Source organism: Mus caroli, unplaced genomic scaffold, assembly GCF_978045245.1.
Source record: "Mus caroli unplaced genomic scaffold, Mus_caroli_1 scaffold_9, whole genome shotgun sequence".
Taxonomy (NCBI): domain Eukaryota; kingdom Metazoa; phylum Chordata; class Mammalia; order Rodentia; family Muridae; genus Mus; species Mus caroli.
Window position 1 is genome coordinate 51,929,741 of NW_028227264.1, and position 17,027 is coordinate 51,946,767.

General features: G+C 42.8%; 1 protein-coding gene across 9 annotated transcripts in view; it reads right to left on the bottom strand.

The window, feature by feature from the left end:
* Fam184a (family with sequence similarity 184 member A) overlaps window positions 1-17,027 on the bottom strand; it is a 125,949-nt gene that overhangs the window by 39,532 nt on the left and 69,390 nt on the right. For all 9 annotated transcript variants that reach the window (XM_029482937.2, XM_029482933.2, XM_029482932.2 and 6 more), the window contains exons 4-6: window positions 16,225-16,406; window positions 11,060-11,257; window positions 5,333-5,455 (exon numbers count right to left, since the gene is read on the bottom strand). In XM_029482937.2, the coding sequence (XP_029338797.1) occupies window positions 5,333-5,455; window positions 11,060-11,257; window positions 16,225-16,406 (503 nt within the window). The remainder of the gene's footprint in view (window positions 1-5,332; window positions 5,456-11,059; window positions 11,258-16,224; window positions 16,407-17,027) is intronic.

The following is a 17,027-nucleotide window of genomic DNA, read 5'->3' on the forward strand; positions in this document are numbered from 1 at the left end:
ACTCATTTGAAAAGAAATGGACAAGCCTTCCTATAAAATGCATGAACGTTTTCCTTGCAAGTATTTTCTTACAAATACAGACTCCACAAAAAAAGCCATGGAAACTGTTCATCAGTATCCTCTGCTCTTCCTGTTCTTTCAATGTAGGTATCTCTGTGTGTACATGCTAAATGAGTCTGGGCGTGGTAGAATGAAATCTTGTTAGTGTCTCTAAATGCTCCTAAACTTAGTAAAATGATAAAAGATTCCCCCCTTCTGTGCTCTAACATATATTCATAGCAAAAATATCTGACCCTTTGGTAAAATTTCATCCATTCCATTCTCTGAACCTAAGACCTATCTAGACACATGGTGGACTATTTTCTTTCATGGCTATGACTGGTTGTTGTAGATGGCCCTGGTGTTGTTGTATTCTGATGTTAATTCTGCTTTCCCAGGAGGGGTTGTCTGGAACAAGGAATGAGTCACATATTCAGGTGACTCCCTGTAAACCATCCCCTAATGAATAAAGGAATCAATAACTGGGCAAGTAGGCAGGACTTCCGGGTTGGATGGAGGAAGAGAGGAAGCAGGAGAGAGTTAGGTCCTTTGGAAGTTGTATTAAGGAAATAAAGAATCTAATTAAAAGGGTAATAAATATTTCCTCTTTTTATTTTTTGCTAAAAAGCAAAATGTTTTAATTCTTGCATAGTTAAGTGCAAAATACAAAAATCAAGTAAGCAACAAGAATGGCTGATTGTTTTCTATGAGTCTAATTAATACAAATGAATTATATTTGAAAGCAACTATTGTCTGCCACTGTCAAAAATCTCTTTTGGGTACATGGGAGATCTACTCTCCTTCCCCATTGATGTCCTGTGGTCTCAGCAGGAATTCAGTCCAACTCCAGATAACAGCTTGGTCAGAGTATAACCCAATACAACTGCTTCATTCTGTAGCCCTGAGAATGTTTCAAGAACAGCCATGGGGGTAAACACATCATTCATAGAGCTCTTAGATGTTTTAGAAGAAAACGGGTCTCTTAGTAACACACTTCTGCCAGCTGTACCAGGCCCAAAGGAATGCATGACTGACAAATAAAGTCAACACAAATAAGACAAATCCAAAAGGACAAGGAAACCCAGTTCCAGTGTCACCAGTTTCAGTTCTGGATCCAATCTGTTTGAAGCTCACATTATCCAGGGACATTTTAATCACTTGGGTGAGTGTAAGGTCTTTGTCCTGATGGTTTACATTCTAACGTCTGCTCTTTGTGATACAGAAAGAATACCCTAGATTCTTCTTGTTATTATGACTCCTGAGAGGATACAGAAGGTAAGCATCTCCTCCTTAGACTCTCCATCTATTCATGGGCACTGTTCTTCAGCCCTTTCTCTGTGGAAGCACAGAGACTAGTGTGGACATGAGCGTGAACCTTGACCCTAAAGTAAGCATTCTCAGGTTTGTGCTTAGCATCAGCCTTATGCTTCACAATTATTCAAAATATTTCACAGGGCCTCTGTTCTATGAGAGCTGCCTAACTCTCTAGCTAACTCAGCAATCTTCCTTCATTTGTCTTTGTATTTGTTGCAAAGGTAAAGTACTGTGGTTACAATGATTAAACTGAGCTCCAAATACTACCACTTGGACTGAAATTTTGATTTTTACCCACTTAATATGTGTCATGGACAAGTTCTCTCTGACTTAATAACTAGAATCTCCTACCCTGGCCTGTATTACAGATAGAGAAGAATACAAATCAATGCTTGGGAGACTGGAAGTGATACTATACCTATAGTTGCTGATGCACCACATCTATACTGATACTCCAATAGTATCTACAAAGGCCCCATGCATTAGGGCCTTTGTATAATATTTCCTCAATTTATCATCTGGTCCAGTCTCTGTCAATAACGTATCTCTCTTTTACAAAGTGCACTGAGGTGGACATATAAATATCTCATTTTGTAAAACTCCTCATCATAGCAGGGACCATGTTAGCTGCGACTGCAATCACAGTGCCTCAGAGCTCTTTGTACCCAACCAACCATTCAATGTTTATGAAAGAAACAAATAAGTCAATTACTAAAATACACCACATATTCTTACTAATTAAGGGGTAAAATCTCTTTAACAGTATGTAAGCATTTAATCTGTAAAAGGAACCCCTGTCCCTTTGCTTTCCTTGACCTTGTACTATGACCAGGCCACTAGTAGGCCACATGGTGTCTCCATGATGAAACATGCAATGCCCACAGGTGTGCAAACAGCTCCACAGAACAGAGAGACACAGATGACAGAAGTGTCTACGTGAATTAGAAAAAGATTTCCTTTCTTTGGGGAAAACGAGTTCTGTGGAGATTAAAGCTACTTCTGAATTTCTCCTATAAACAGTGCTGACATTTTCTCAATAATCCTTCACTATTTGCTTACAGTGATAAACAGAAAACTGAAGCTGCTGGCCCAGGGTATATCCATCCAAGGCTCCCACAGAGCCTGTTAAATCCCTTCCCAGGAAAACTACACGGTTCCATATTGCCCTTGGCTTCTTCTGCATTATCTCTCTACACATTCAGTAGCATTGCACAGCCTCAATTTTAATCACAGTGAATTTCATGGTCATGCAATGCTATGTTGCTCATTCGTACCTCTTGAATTTAGTGCAGTTAAAATTACTTTTCTTTTTGTCTTAAGTTTATAAAAACAAAATAGTGCCAGGCATGGTGGCGCACACCTTTAATTCCAGCACTTGGGAGGGAGAGGCAGGTGATTTTCTGGGTTTGAGGCCAGCCTGGTCTACAGAGTGAGTTCCAGGACAGCCAGGGCTACACAGAGAAACCCTGTCTCAAAAAACCAAAACATAAATAAAAATAATAAAAAACAAAATAGTGGTGCCTGTTCTACTTACTGTTTTGCAAATCCTCTCAAGGTAGTGAAGACAGGAATCAGTGCAGTTTACCAACCACTTACACTCGCCTTCCTCTCTCTTTCTCGTTTGTGTACAGAAATGAAAGGACAACATAAACCTCATTTATCTACATTTAAGGACCAGGTCTGATTTCAAACAAGGACATAAGGCACCAGCTTCAGGAATAGACCATGAGTCCCAGAAACTAAGTCATAAGACACCAGCTCTAGGAACAGACCATAAAATTCAGAATAAGATCATAAGCCCCCCTCCCAAAGAGCTGCCTGGAGATAACCACAAAAATGGGGAAATATCTCAGAATTGGCCATCTGCGCTGAGCAGCCCTATTTCATCACATGGCTGACTGTTCATGATATAGGAATGAAGACCACTGACCACCTGTGTGCCCCTAGCAATATGACCCACCGATGAAATTTTAGATTACCTAACCGTTCTAGAGAGTTCTCCAGTTCCCTATAAGAAGGCCTGTGTGCCTTTGTCTGGGTTTGCTATTCCAAAGAATGGTTGACCCTGCATGCTGGTTGTTTCTGCAGAATAAATGCTCTTTGTTTTTGCATACTGTCTTGAGTCTGGGGTCTTCCTTCATTGATTTCCAGACCCTTACAGAATGTTTTCTTCTGCAGCCAGAAGGTTTAGCTTTCACTGAAAGACCAAACAGGTCCTGCTGTGGCTCCTATAAACATGCCCTAATGCTCAGGCCACAGGCATGTGTTACTATGTGTTCCTATGACTTAGAGAGTTGAGACTGAGTTCTTGAACTGCAATGCATGCTATTCAGAGTCACTGATGAATAGGAGCTAAAATTCTTAAAAATTTATTCCTTGTGATTTTAAACACTTATTTATATTAGAACATCCATAGTAGCTCCAGTGTTTCATTTTTTTTCTAATTACTACAGTTGCATGCATAATAATGCAGTTATAATCTGTTCTCACTAATGATTTGTGAATGGGTTTTATCCAAGCTTTAGTTAACTGGGAAATGTGGCTATCCTTCATTTTAAGTTCAGGAAGCAGACTAGGAGATCTGAGTCAGTAGGCTCAGATCAGTCGGAATGGCTACCCAGCTCTAAGGGAAAGCAGAAGCAGAGATGAGGAGAGATGAGCCAAGCAGACTCCTGGGGAGTCATAACAATGTGGCATCAAAGCATCGCAGGACCCTGGAACATAATTGAACATGTAGCCAGGAGAGAAGAAAGTTTCATAGTCACTGCAACTCTATTTGGAAGTTACAGTACGTAGGTTGGAAAAGAAACCAAGATAACCCGTTTAGATGGCAAACCTGAGGGGCCTGCAGAAGAAGATGGTCACTTAAGTGTATTCTAGTGAGGGTGGGCCAGGGCAACTCATGTGGATTCTGATGAGAGTGCATTCGGTGAACTCAGTGAGGATTAGCTAGGACAACAGGAGACAGGCTGGGCTGCCATCAGTGTCTGCCATTAGCCTCTATCGCTTTCTAAGGTACTTTCTGTACTTTCGCTGGATAAACATTTGAAAACAACCCAAGAACACCGAGAGCAATCTACGGCCGACTCAGGGGTACTTGTGCCCTCTGCTGTGGTTTCTGAGGGCGGATTCAGAGTTAAGAGCAAAGTGGCAAGAGCAGGCTGTTGGGAGAGACGAGGTCAGTGAAGGAGGAGAGGTTGGCAAGATGCAAAGGGCGAAGACAAGAATCAGAGAGGTAGAGGGAGCTCACTCAAGAAGCCATAGAGGGATAAACCGGAAAGAAAGAAGGGAAATAGTAGGGAAGCACTTAGCAATTGCCACAGCAGAGACAGAGGAGGAACTATGATACCTGTCTTTCTTTCTCTTTCTTCTCTTTTTCTTTCTCTTTCTCTCTCTCTCTCTTTCTCTTTCTGTCTCTGTCTCTCTCTTTCCCTCCCTCCCTCCTTTCCTTTCTATCTATCTATCTATCTATCTATCTATCTATCTATCTATCTATCTATCTATCTATCTATCTATCTATCTTTACTTACTGTTTTTTCCTTCTAGCATTTTTCTTATATTCTATCCTTAGCCTTTGATTTCCAAGGCTAAATAATATTTTCCTATCTATCCAACAATCTGTTTTCGAAGCCAGTATCTAGGCCCTACAAAGTTTCTCTCTTTAAAATGAGGCACACTGGATGGAAGACTAAGCTGCCATTCTGCAGATCAGCTGCTCCCCTTGCACCTCGTAAGGTGCAGCTCTGGTTACTTTTATCCCTCCTCAAAAAACAAAAAACAAAAAAACAAAAAAAAACCATTGCTGGCTAATGTTTTTGACAGCACATGTCTACATAATAGGATATAAATACAGCATTAGAAAATCCAGCACTGAGTCAAGATCTTTGGCCAGTTTTCTCACCTACCTATGTGCTGGCATCAGATTAAGTTACTACAGAGTGTATATGTAATGTAGGCAAAAGGCCTAAAGAGCTCTTGCCTCCTGATTGGCTGAAGTCAGCTTGTCTCCCAGCGCTTGCTTTAGATTTTCCAGCTCTAGTTGGAGCTGATTTTTATCCTCTTCCAGACTCAGTTTCTCCTTTTTATATTGTTCCTCCAATTCCTTAGAAAGAAGAAAAATTTAAAAATTAGTAAGATTATAATACTATATTTCTGAAGATTCTAATAAAGACAGTCTGGTTAATATTTTACTTTTCACATCAGCTCTCCCTGTAAATAAGGTCACAGTTAACTGTGACGCCATTTAATTCTCAATGTGGTAGATCAAACCATTCTGATATAGGTAATACCATTAGGTAATGCTTTTAGTCATAAGAGTGTTTGACTGGCTAAGCTACTGAAGAAAACCAGGAAAGCATGATGTAAATGATAATTTGGCACAATAAAGCTGATGTTCTAATTCTCTTGAATTCTCCATATTTTTATATTTATTTTTATTTCTTTTAATTTTAAACAAATTTTTATTAGATATTTTCTTCATTTACATTTCAAATGCTATTCTGAAAGTCCCCTATACCCTCTCCCCGCCCTGCTTCCCAACCCACCCAGTCCTGCTTCCTGGCCCTGGCATTCCCCTGTACTGGGGCATATGATCTTCACAAGACCAAGGGCCTCTCCTCCCATTGATGGCCAATTACGCCATCCTCTGCTACATATGCAACTAGACACAAGCTCTAGGGGGTACTGGTTAGTTCATATTATTGTTCCTCCTATAGGGTTACAAACCCCTTCAGCTCTTGGGTACTTTCTCTACCTCCTTCTTGGGGGCCCTGTGTTCCATCCAATAGATGACTATGAGCATCTACTTCAGTATTTTCCAGGTACTGGCATAGCCTCACAAGAGTCAGCTATATCAGGGTCCTGGCAGCAAAATTTTGCTGGCATATGCAATAGTGTCTACGTTTGGTGGTTGATTATGCGATGGATCCCCAGGTGGGGGCAGTGTCTGAATGGTCCTTCCTTCTGTCTCAGCTCCAAACTTTGTCTCTGTAACTCCTTCCATGGGTATTTTGTTTCCCATTCTATTTACGTACAAAAATTTCTCTATAATTTCTGGAATTCATTGTTCAAACAGGGAATGTAGGTGAGAACAAACAAAAGCAAAATGAAGGAAATTAGTTTGTAAAATCAGTTAAACTGATATCTGCTAGGCATGCTACTTAATACCTCGGCCTTCTAGGCAACAAGGTGTGGTACAACACCTGCTCTAATAACCCACAGGACCAAATAAGGAGTTACTTACTCACCAGAATTCAACTAAATGTACAGAGAGAAGAGGGAATTTTCTAGGTAGAGAACTGATAAACTACAGAGAGAAAGTCAGTCGCTGGCATGATCACTTCATGGTACAGTTAATGGTGAGGTTTTTATTGTAGATAAAAGAGAGACCAGCCAGAGGCATGTGGATAAGTCCAGGGCAGACAGAGAAAGAAACAGGCTGGGCTTGGCCAGTTGACTGTACCTGGCCAGGGCTTTCTGTGAGAGAGGGAGATTAGCAGTGGATAGAGAATACGGAAAGCATGGTGAGAGAAACAAACAGCACAGAGGGAACCAATACAGCAGGAGTTATAGGAGAATGAGCAGTTTCGGGAGAAGGGAAGACCATGAGCTGGAGGGAATCTAGGGTAGAGGAGGAGGAGAGAAGGGCAGGATGCTAGTGTGGACTTAGGAATGGGCAACAGGTACTTGTGATTCTCAGGGAGGCTGGAAGCCAGTATGTGCTTTCATATACTGATAGGTGCCACGGGTAGTCACATCCTCTGCCTGAAGGAAGGGAAACGACTCCTTTTGTAGAGGGGAACTAGTTTTACAAGTTCCCGAGGAATCCTGGCTTTTACCCAATTGCAAGAGGTCCTCCTTCAATCTAGGCTGAGCTCACTTCTGGATGTATGAACTCCCTTTTGGAGTCTGAGACTTGCAGTTTCCTTTGAACCTGACACTAAGTTTGGTTTGAAGAGCAGAGCATGCCAGTTAAAAATAATGGCAGAGTAGAGGGCCACTGAGCATCCCAGCAGAGGAAAAGGGATGTTTAAACACAATAGAGGTGCATATACACGCACAGCTTGGTACTGCTTTTACAGTACAAGATGAGAAAAATTGTGGTTAAGGTTGTGTTAGGGACCCCCATGACAAACTGGAGATTGATGATATTTGGAGAGTAGCCATAGGTTTTGATATACGACTGACACATGCCTAAGATTTAGTATAGTGAAGATATTTAAATTACAATCTACAGAAGGAAAGGTGAAACTGAGGAGTCTCCAGGGGGACAGGCACTAGCTTCCACAGGCTCTGAACTCTGCTCCTGCTAGCTAGATTCTTCTAGCAAGATTTGACAGCAGTATGCAATAAACTCTGTAGGGATGCTCCCAAGACACTGAAGCTCAGGGTTTCTCACTAGGGCTTCATTGCATGGGCATCCTCTTCCGAAGTTCCAGTAGGAAGGCAGGTAGTCTGCACTATGGCACTATTGGGGCATACAGTTTAAGCAGGTGATCTTTTCATATTGGGGGAAGATGGCACCCTTCTGAAACCCCAGTTCCTAGGGGCCAAAGGCTAATCTGTCCAAGTAGAGTAATCTTGGGCTCCATGATTGTTTCTGCACAGGTTATCTCTGTACACTTGTTCAGATGGTGAATTCCCTACAGTTACAGTAAGAAATATAATCCTTTTGTAATAAATAAGGAGGAGAGAGGTCATACTAGCTTAATTTGTTTTTTTTTTCATTGTCATAAACATTTATTAGTAACTAAGTCCTTTTGGATAATTCTAATTTTTTTCTTTAACTGAAAATAGATATTTTCCTCCTGATTACGGTTTCCTCTTCCTCTCTCTTCCCATTTCTTCCTCACTGCCTCTCCCATTTAGAGCCACTCCTTTTCTGTCTCATTGAAAAGAAAAACAGGCTTCTAAGAGAATATATGTATATATATTAAAACAAAACAAAAACAAAACTAATAGGTCAGAATAGGATAAAACAAAAACTAATAGGTCAGAATAGGATAAGACAAACAAGTAGAACTAAAGGAGCCCAAAGACAAGGCACAAGAAGCAGAGACTCACTATTGACACACTCAAAACACTAAACTGGAAGCCATAATATTTATGCAGAGGACCTAGTGCAGACTACTGCAGGCTGCCTCAGTCTCCATAAGTTCTTTGTATGCATTGATTATGTTGATTCAGAAGGCCTGTTTCTTCAGTGTCTTCCACCCCGTCTAGCTCTTACACTCTTTCCGCCTACTCTTCTGGAGGGTTCCCTAAGCCCCGAGGGGAGGGATTGGATGGAGACATCCCATTTAGGGCTGAGGGTTCCAAAGTCTCTCACTCTGCACTATGTCCAGCTGCAGGTGAGAAGCATCTGTACAGGGCACTGATCTGTTTCCCCTAAATTCTCTTTAAGAAACACATTGACACTAAAGAAAGGGGGTTCTGGAAGAAAGCTAGTTTTAGCTCACATACTTAGCATGCTCACTGGGCAGCAATGAGGGGAGGGGGTGGCAGCAGATAAGAAGCAAGCTGTTATGGCAAGTGGTACCCAGAAGGCAGCCCAAAGGGCTCCGTGGCAAATCCCTCCAAATAGAAGCATTCTCTTCAGGAGCTCTGGAGCCAGGAGGGAAGCAAAATGTCACAGGTGTGGTGAAGGGAAAACTTGCTGGGTTCTTTAAGGTTCATCCCAGCTTCATAGAAGCAGGAGGCAATGGCTAGGGGAGGGGCTCTGGGCAATCCAGCTGTGAGCATGAGTTTCTCAGACCCCTGCAGCTAGCTGCCTGCACCATGCTGCAGGGCTTGTGAGCTGTCACCCGTGCTGGGGTGAGCTTTTTGTGGATGCAGCTGCTTTTGAGTCATTCCTGCTCCTTCTAAGTAACCCCTCATCCGTGCACTCTGGTGTAATAATTACTTTTGTCTGTTACAGCCTCTTTCTGGGGTGAGTAGGTGTGTATACTTCTTCCCCAAGGGAACCTCCAACACAACACCGAGCTTTTGAATGTGTTCACATATAGGAAAGGCCAGGTGATCTTTCTGATAGCAAATATTCTGATGCCATAAGTGGAGGGCTGGAAAGACAGCTCAGCAGTTAAGAGCACTGACTGTTCTTCAGAGGGACCCAGATAGGGTTCCCAACACCTACATGGTGGCTCACAACCTTTTGTACCCACAGTTCCAGGGGATCCAATGTCCTCCTCTGGCTTCCTTGGTACCACGTGTGGTGCAAAAACTCTCACACATAAAATAAAAATGAACACATTTAAGTTATTTTTAAAAGGACAGAAAGTGTGCTAAGGCAGGATTAAAGGTAGCTCAAAAATTAGAATTTAATGGTTAAGAGATGACTGGGAGTAATGAGGTAAAGACTCTTGCTTAAATAACATCTAAAAGCAGGACACCATCAATTAAGTATATAAATAAAAGTGATAGGCAATAGCCAGGGAAGCCGCAGTGTGCAGTGTGTGTGCATTAGTGTGTAACTCTGAGCAGAGCACAGCCACCTCATTAAGCAGACACAGGACCACACAAGGAGGGGGCATGTTAAGTGGCATGGAGAAAATGGCCATCAGTCTCAAGAGAGTGTGTCACTAAATTTTGTCTCTGCCTAGATGAACACATAATAGTTGAGATAGAAGTAGCATCCTAAGAAAAATTCCTAATTTTTACATCTTAAAATATTCCAGTACTTATGCCACAAAATGAAGGGGTATTATGACAGGGAATCTAAATTTACATTCCATCTATTCCACTTAGTAAGGTTGGAGACACTAATCTTGAGTCATGAGTATCAAGGGATATATCACAGAAAAATCACTTATAAACTGTAAAGTGTAACTACATAAAACAGAGCCCTTATTAGCAAACGTCTGCAGGAGGGTAATTAAATGACTTATGGTTTTACAGAGCTGAGACCCAGGTCTGAGCCAGACTTACAGATTGCAGAGGACCTAGCGCATCCCTTTATCAGTAAACAGGGTGCAACAACCAGTCAAGATACAGAGAAAAAAACTACGTATCAAATGGAACCGCAGTATGAGACACAAGACAACAAACACCAGTAACATTGATCACCACAGCTAGGACATGCATGAGTGCCCAACACTTGCTCAGTACAGGAGCACTGTAGGGCATATTATATTCTCTTCTGCCAGAGAAGGTGCCAGAGGCGCAGCTTAAGGTCCATGCCACCACAGCCAACAAGCAAAGGGCTAAGTGTAAAGGTGTCAGGTGTGTCAGACAATTTGCATTTTCTGCTGTGTAATATTGCTCTCATATAGTACCATTAATAATATGATTATTTAAGGGAGAGAAAAAAATAAACACACACACACACACACACACACACACACACACACACACACACATACAAACATTCCCAGGGAAGCCATCTACTAGAAATATGTGTGTCGGTGAGTTAAGGCTACCTGAGATGAACAGTTATCTCATGATGAAGAATCCCCGGATGAAAGAGTGTTTCAGTTACTGTTTATAGAAAGTAGTCTGTCTTAATAAAGCAGGCCTCCATCAGGACTTAACGTAAGCCAGGCGTATCACGACTAGCATCATGATATAAAGCATGATGACAGCATCATATGATATAAAGCATGACAGGAGCCATGAAACTCCAGCAATTGTTCTTCCACAATACAAGTTGTGATGGAACACTGCCAGACTCTGGACAGTTTAAGCTGTAGTGGCGAATCAAGTTTGCACTCACCGTCTGTAGCTTTATCTTATCTCTGCTTGCATTGCTATGGACAGCTTCAATCGCCATGTGGTGCTTCCGAGCTAATTCTTCCAAAGTCTTCCCATGGGCCTCGTTTAACTGAGCCACCTCTCCTTCCAATCGATTTTGCAGGTTCTTAAGCTCCATTTCATAATATTCTTGCTGAGTTCTTTTTGCTTCATTTACTTTCTGGAATGAAAACCAAGATTAAGAACTGGCACCTGCTTTTCCATCAATGCTGTCAGTGTCTAAGTACCTTAGATGGATATAAACTGGAATGAACTCATTGCTTTGGGACCTAGACTTTGAAACCTAACAATTGGTGTTCTCAGAGAGAGACAACGTAGATGAGGCAAAAATAAAATAGTTTAAATTAAGAAATACAATAGAATGAAAGGTTGCTGTATTAGAAGCAAATGTGAGTTGGTACACTAGCAACCTCAAAGGATAAAGGTTTGTGTGCAGTACATGAAATGGCTTACCCATTAACCACTCATATAATACTATTCAATACAACTGGGGTGCTAGTTATGTGCCTTTTCACCAATCACAAGCCACCAATGAGAGGAAGTAAAAAGACAGTGGCAATGCAGTGTACTGACTTGTATGAAAGGGTGTCTATTGTATGTTGCTGGAGTACACAGAAAAGGGGTGTAACTTCTGTCTGGCTCTCTCTCTCTCTCTCTCTCTCTCTCTCACACACACACACACACACACACACACACACACACACACATACACATACACAGACACACAGACAGACAGACAATGAGTCGATTCAATTAGGGAGAAGGAAATACCAAGCTGGCAATGATGTGCTCTCACACTTAACTTCTACAAGCTCAGAAGGCACCCAAAGATGTCTCATGTCAAAAGCATATTTTCATAACCATTTCCATTTCAGCAGTTTGAAAGGTGAAAAGTAGTTAACCAGGGGACAAAGATGCAGGGAGATAGAAGGCCTAATGCAGTCTAACGCACACAAGTTACCACAGGCCATAGAATCCTGGGAATACTGAATGAAGAGTAATGGCACTCAGAAACAAGCATGAGTCAAATAATGAAACGGGTCTTCATACTAACTACTAGGATTCTTATTCTGGAGGGAATGAGAAATCACACATATGCACACATACATGAGAAATCATAATATATTAGATATAGTTCATGATATATAGTCATCTTTGTAATAGGTTAAGGAGAAAAGCTAGGAAGTTGTGACTACCATCCAGAACAGCAATGACACCTACTTCAACTCATGATCTGTGGGTGGGTATGAAGAGAAGAAGATGGTATAGAAGCATATGAAGGGAGTGGGACCAACAGGACTTGGTGATGGATAAGGAGATTGGAGAAAAAGACATCAGCAATACCTCCCCTGACTAGGTTAAGTAACAAATTTAATTAACAAAGTTTTAAGGAGAGAGAATTTATATGCATATTTCTATGACATGTTTATCAAAACCATAAATAGAGACATTGTGTGGAGAGTTAAATAGATAAGGCTCAGGGGAAATGACTTTGCAACTATCAGTGAACAAGTGGTGCTTGTGACTGGATTAGATGAGTGTGTGGAATAAGAGAGAACCTTGGGCTCATCTTGCCAGGAAAGTCATTATTGTAGCTTGCAGGGTTCACAGCTGGATACCACGTTGTATTGGTTACTTTGCTCCCTTGGTAGCAAACACAGCAGTTTCTGGCACTATGAATGCTGGAGTGAAACTTCCTGGTGAGTACCAGCTTGATTTCCCATCGCCCTACAGCTCAAGCTTGTGATGTCTTCAGCAGCAGGGTCTTATCATCAAGTTCTGGAACACAACTAAGACCAATAGTAATGACAGCAGGAGTTTTAGGAGTTTACTGTGGTGGTTTGAATAGGTTTGGACCCCATAGACTCATGTGTTTGAATGCTTGGCCCACAGGGAGTGGCACATTAGGAGGTGTAGCTTTGTTGGAGTAGGAGTGGCTATGTTGGAGGGGAGATGTCATTGTTGGGGTGGAGGGTGGGGGTTTTGAGGTCTCCTATACTTAATCTATGCCTGATGTGGCACAGTCTTTCCCCTGCTGCCTGCAGAACTCTCAACTCCATCTCTAGCACCGTGCAGGCCTGTATGCTGCCCTGATACTCACAATGAGGGAAATGGACTAAATCTCTGAAACTTAAGCCAATCCTAATAAAATGTTATCCATTAAAAGAGTCACTGTGGTCATAGTGTCTCTTCACAGCAATGAAACCTTAACTAAGGCAGTAACCAATTGCTATCTGATTGAATTTAAGACTTGTTTCACAAGACAGAATTGTTAGTGTTCTGGCAGAATGTCTGGGAGTGTCATCTGGGCTAAAATCCTATGGCTGGGTGGATCATAGGCCCTAGGGGAAAACCTACTATCATTCTGTTCAATTAACAACGTATTAAACTGTCCCCCATGCACTTCTACGTGTAAGTTTCTGTGGCTTTCAATTCTCAGCAGTGAAGCTTCATTTATGCAGTAGATGGGATTACTACAGAGACTCACATCTGGTCAGAGTGCAGAGAATATGAAGCTATAGAGTGTTCAACTTAAATGGGACATCTGTACCACACTCCTTACCCACAGGCACAGGAATGGACTCAGAAGAAGAGTCAGAAAGATGGCAAGAGCTAAGGGTGGAAGACTGCTTTGATGCAAGTGTTTTATGGTCATTATAGGACCACTGCAAATGTGAACTCACAGTGGGCCATGGCAGATGAATAAGACCTGCACAAGACCAAACCAGCCAAAGTCCCAGCATAAATGGAGCTCACAGAAATCCTACCTCTGGCAACTAATGGCTGCTAAGGGGAAAAGAGGCAATATTCTTGGGGTTTCTTTCTCACTAGGCTGCCCAAGTTACATTGGGCGGCCCAACACCCATACATGTACTGGAAGCCTCGGTATTCAGTGGGTTTAAATACAGCTCATGAATTTGGGAGGGAATAGATATATGAGAAAGACTTGATCAAAGCACATTATAACACATTCATGTGTGAGATTCTAAAACAATAATCATTTTTATTGCTAGGAAAATCTCGACCGCTGAGAGTGGTGGTGGTATAAACAGTACAACGTACGATGATGCACCAAGTCTCCTGGTAACTACAGACTGGGGAACTGAGGCAAACCCAGCTTCGATGGCACAGGGGTAAGAAAAGGTAGTATCAGGTTAAGAGTGAGCGGGAATGAGCAGAAAGCAGCAGCAGATACTTTTTTTTTTTTTTTGGTTTTTTGAGACAGGGTTTCTCTGTGTAGCCCTGGCTGTCCTGGCACTCACTTTGTAGACCAGGCTGGCCTCGAACTCAGAAATCCGCCTGCCTCTGCCTCCCGAGTGCTGGGACTAAAGGCGTGCGCCACCACGCCCGGCTGCAGCAGATACTTCTAAATATATTTAAACATTGATAGGAAAAGGGAGAGGATAACCCAAACTCACGCTTGTTTGGTGGGAGAAACAATCCCCGGGTTTCTATGAAACTGCCCATAAACAAGCTGCAGCTGTGGCCAACCCAATGCTGCTGTAAAAACTTTCACAACTTGATTGGAGTCATCTTGTCACTTTTGTAAAAATTCCCTAGGATCCAGACACCATACTATAGTCCTGTGGTCTTAGCTACTGGGGAGGCTGGCACAGAGGGTTACAAGTTCAGGGACAGCCTTAGTGGAGACGTAAAGAACCCTGTCTCACAATGCAGAGTGAGAAGATCCTGGGGATAGAGCTCAGAGGCAGAGCATTTCCCCAGCACAGGTAAGGCCCAGGGTTGCAGGCCTTTAAAAAAAAAACCCAAAAAACAAAACCAAAAATCTAAACCAGAAAGATAGAAAGGAAGGACGGACAGAGAAGGAAATAGGGGAGGGTAAGGGAGAGAAAGAAAAGGATTCCTAGGAGTATATGAAATAACATATTTCATTTATGTAAAAAGTGTGCTCAGTGTGATCTATAATAAAATATAAATCCCATTCAATTTCTGGCTTGAAATAAATAGGAATTCTTAGAATTTTTATAATATAGATTATTACCCAAATATTTTTAATGCATACATAAAATTGCATAGCCTACCTTTAAACTCATTTCCTCAAAACAAACAAAAACTAGACTAAGAAACATATGTCCCCCATGCAGCAGGACAGGGGATCTGCACTTCCTTCCTCTCCTCCCTGCTCCCATCTGCCCCTCACAGTACCTTCTCCAGCCCATCCGCCCATCACAGTACCTTCTCCAGCCCATCTGCCACTCACAGTACCTTCTCCAGCCCATCTGCCCATCACAGTACCTTCTCCAGCCCCTCTGCCCATCACACTACCTTCTCCAGCCCATCTGCCCATCACACTACCTTCTCCAGCCCATCCGCCCATCACAGTACCTTCTCCAGCCCATCTGCCCATCACAGTACCTTCTCCAGCCCATCTGCCCATCACAGTACCTTCTCCAGCCCATCCGCCCATCACAGTACCTTCTCCAGCCCATCTGCCCATCACACTACCTTCTCCAGCCCATCTGCCCATCACAGTACCTTCTCCAGCCCATCCGCCCATCACAGTACCTTCTCCAGCCCATCTGCCCATCACAGTACCTTCTCCAGCCCATCTGCCCATCACAGTACCTTCTCCAGCCCATTTGCCCCTCACAGTACCTTCTCCAGCTCATCTGCCCATCACAGTATCTTCTCCAGCCCATCTGCCCCTCACAGTACCTTCTCCAGCCCATCTGCCCCTCACAGTACCTTCTCCAGCCCATCTGCCCATCACACTACCTTCTCCAGCTCTTCTGCCCATCACAGTACCTTCTCCAGCTCCTCTGCCCATCACAGTACCTTCTCCAGCTCCTCTGCCCCTCACAGTACCTTCTCCAGCCCATTTGCCCATCACAGTACCTTCTCCAGCCCATCCGCCCATCACAGTACCTTCTCCAGCTCCTCTGCCCATCACAGTACCTTCTCCAGCCCATCTGCCTATCACAGTACCTTCTCCAGCCCATCTGCCCATCACACTACCTTCTCCAGCCCATCTGCCCATCACAGTACCTTCTCCAGCCCATCTGCCCATCACAGTACCTTCTCCAGCCCATCTGCCCATCACAGTACCTTCTCCAGCCCATCTGCCCATCACACTACCTTCTCCAGCTCCTCTGCCCATCACAGTACCTTCTCCAGCTCCAGCACCTGCTGCTTCTGTTCTTCATCCAGACTCTGCGTTCTGCTCTGCAAAAAAGCTCTTTCCTCTTCCAGCCGACACAATCGCTCGTTGGCTCTGGATTTTTCTGATTCTAAATCTTTAATGGTAACTTCTTGGGTCATCTGAGTTGCCTGAAGCATTCCAATATGACCTAGAAACCGCCCCCCACAAAGAAAATCTCCTTAGTTTATAAGTCTGTCACTATGAGTGTGTGCCTCTAGTGACACAACTGTACTTCATGCCTGAGTGGTCCCAGCTGTCTCTTTGGCTTCCTTGCTGTACAGAGGGAAATAATCTCCCCGGGACTATCTTACCCATTTATACCCCTTTAGAATACAAAGTCCAGTTTTATACCACAGATGGTCCCTGGTACCAACTCCATTTTTTAAAAAGGAAAAACTGCAAGGTAAACAAATGAACATAGGAACAGCTCCTCAATAGTTTGAGGAAAAGTGTTCTGGGAGCAACTACAGAAAGAGGATGCACTGACTAACTCTATGAAATGAAAATGGGCTGTTTATTCTCTTCTCTTCTTTCTTTCCCTCTCCACCCATCCATTTTTCTGTCCGTCTCTGTCTCTGGGAAAATTTGTGTGCAAGGAACAAAGGTTGCAGCTGAGTTTACATTGAATTTGTTTTAGATAAAGACTACATTGAAAAGCAGAGGAGAGCAAAGTTATAAAAACGAACTTAGATGACAGTTAAGCTGGGTGAGAGGTGCAGGAAGAGTTGTTGGGCCAGATATGATCACAACACACGGTTTACATATTTGA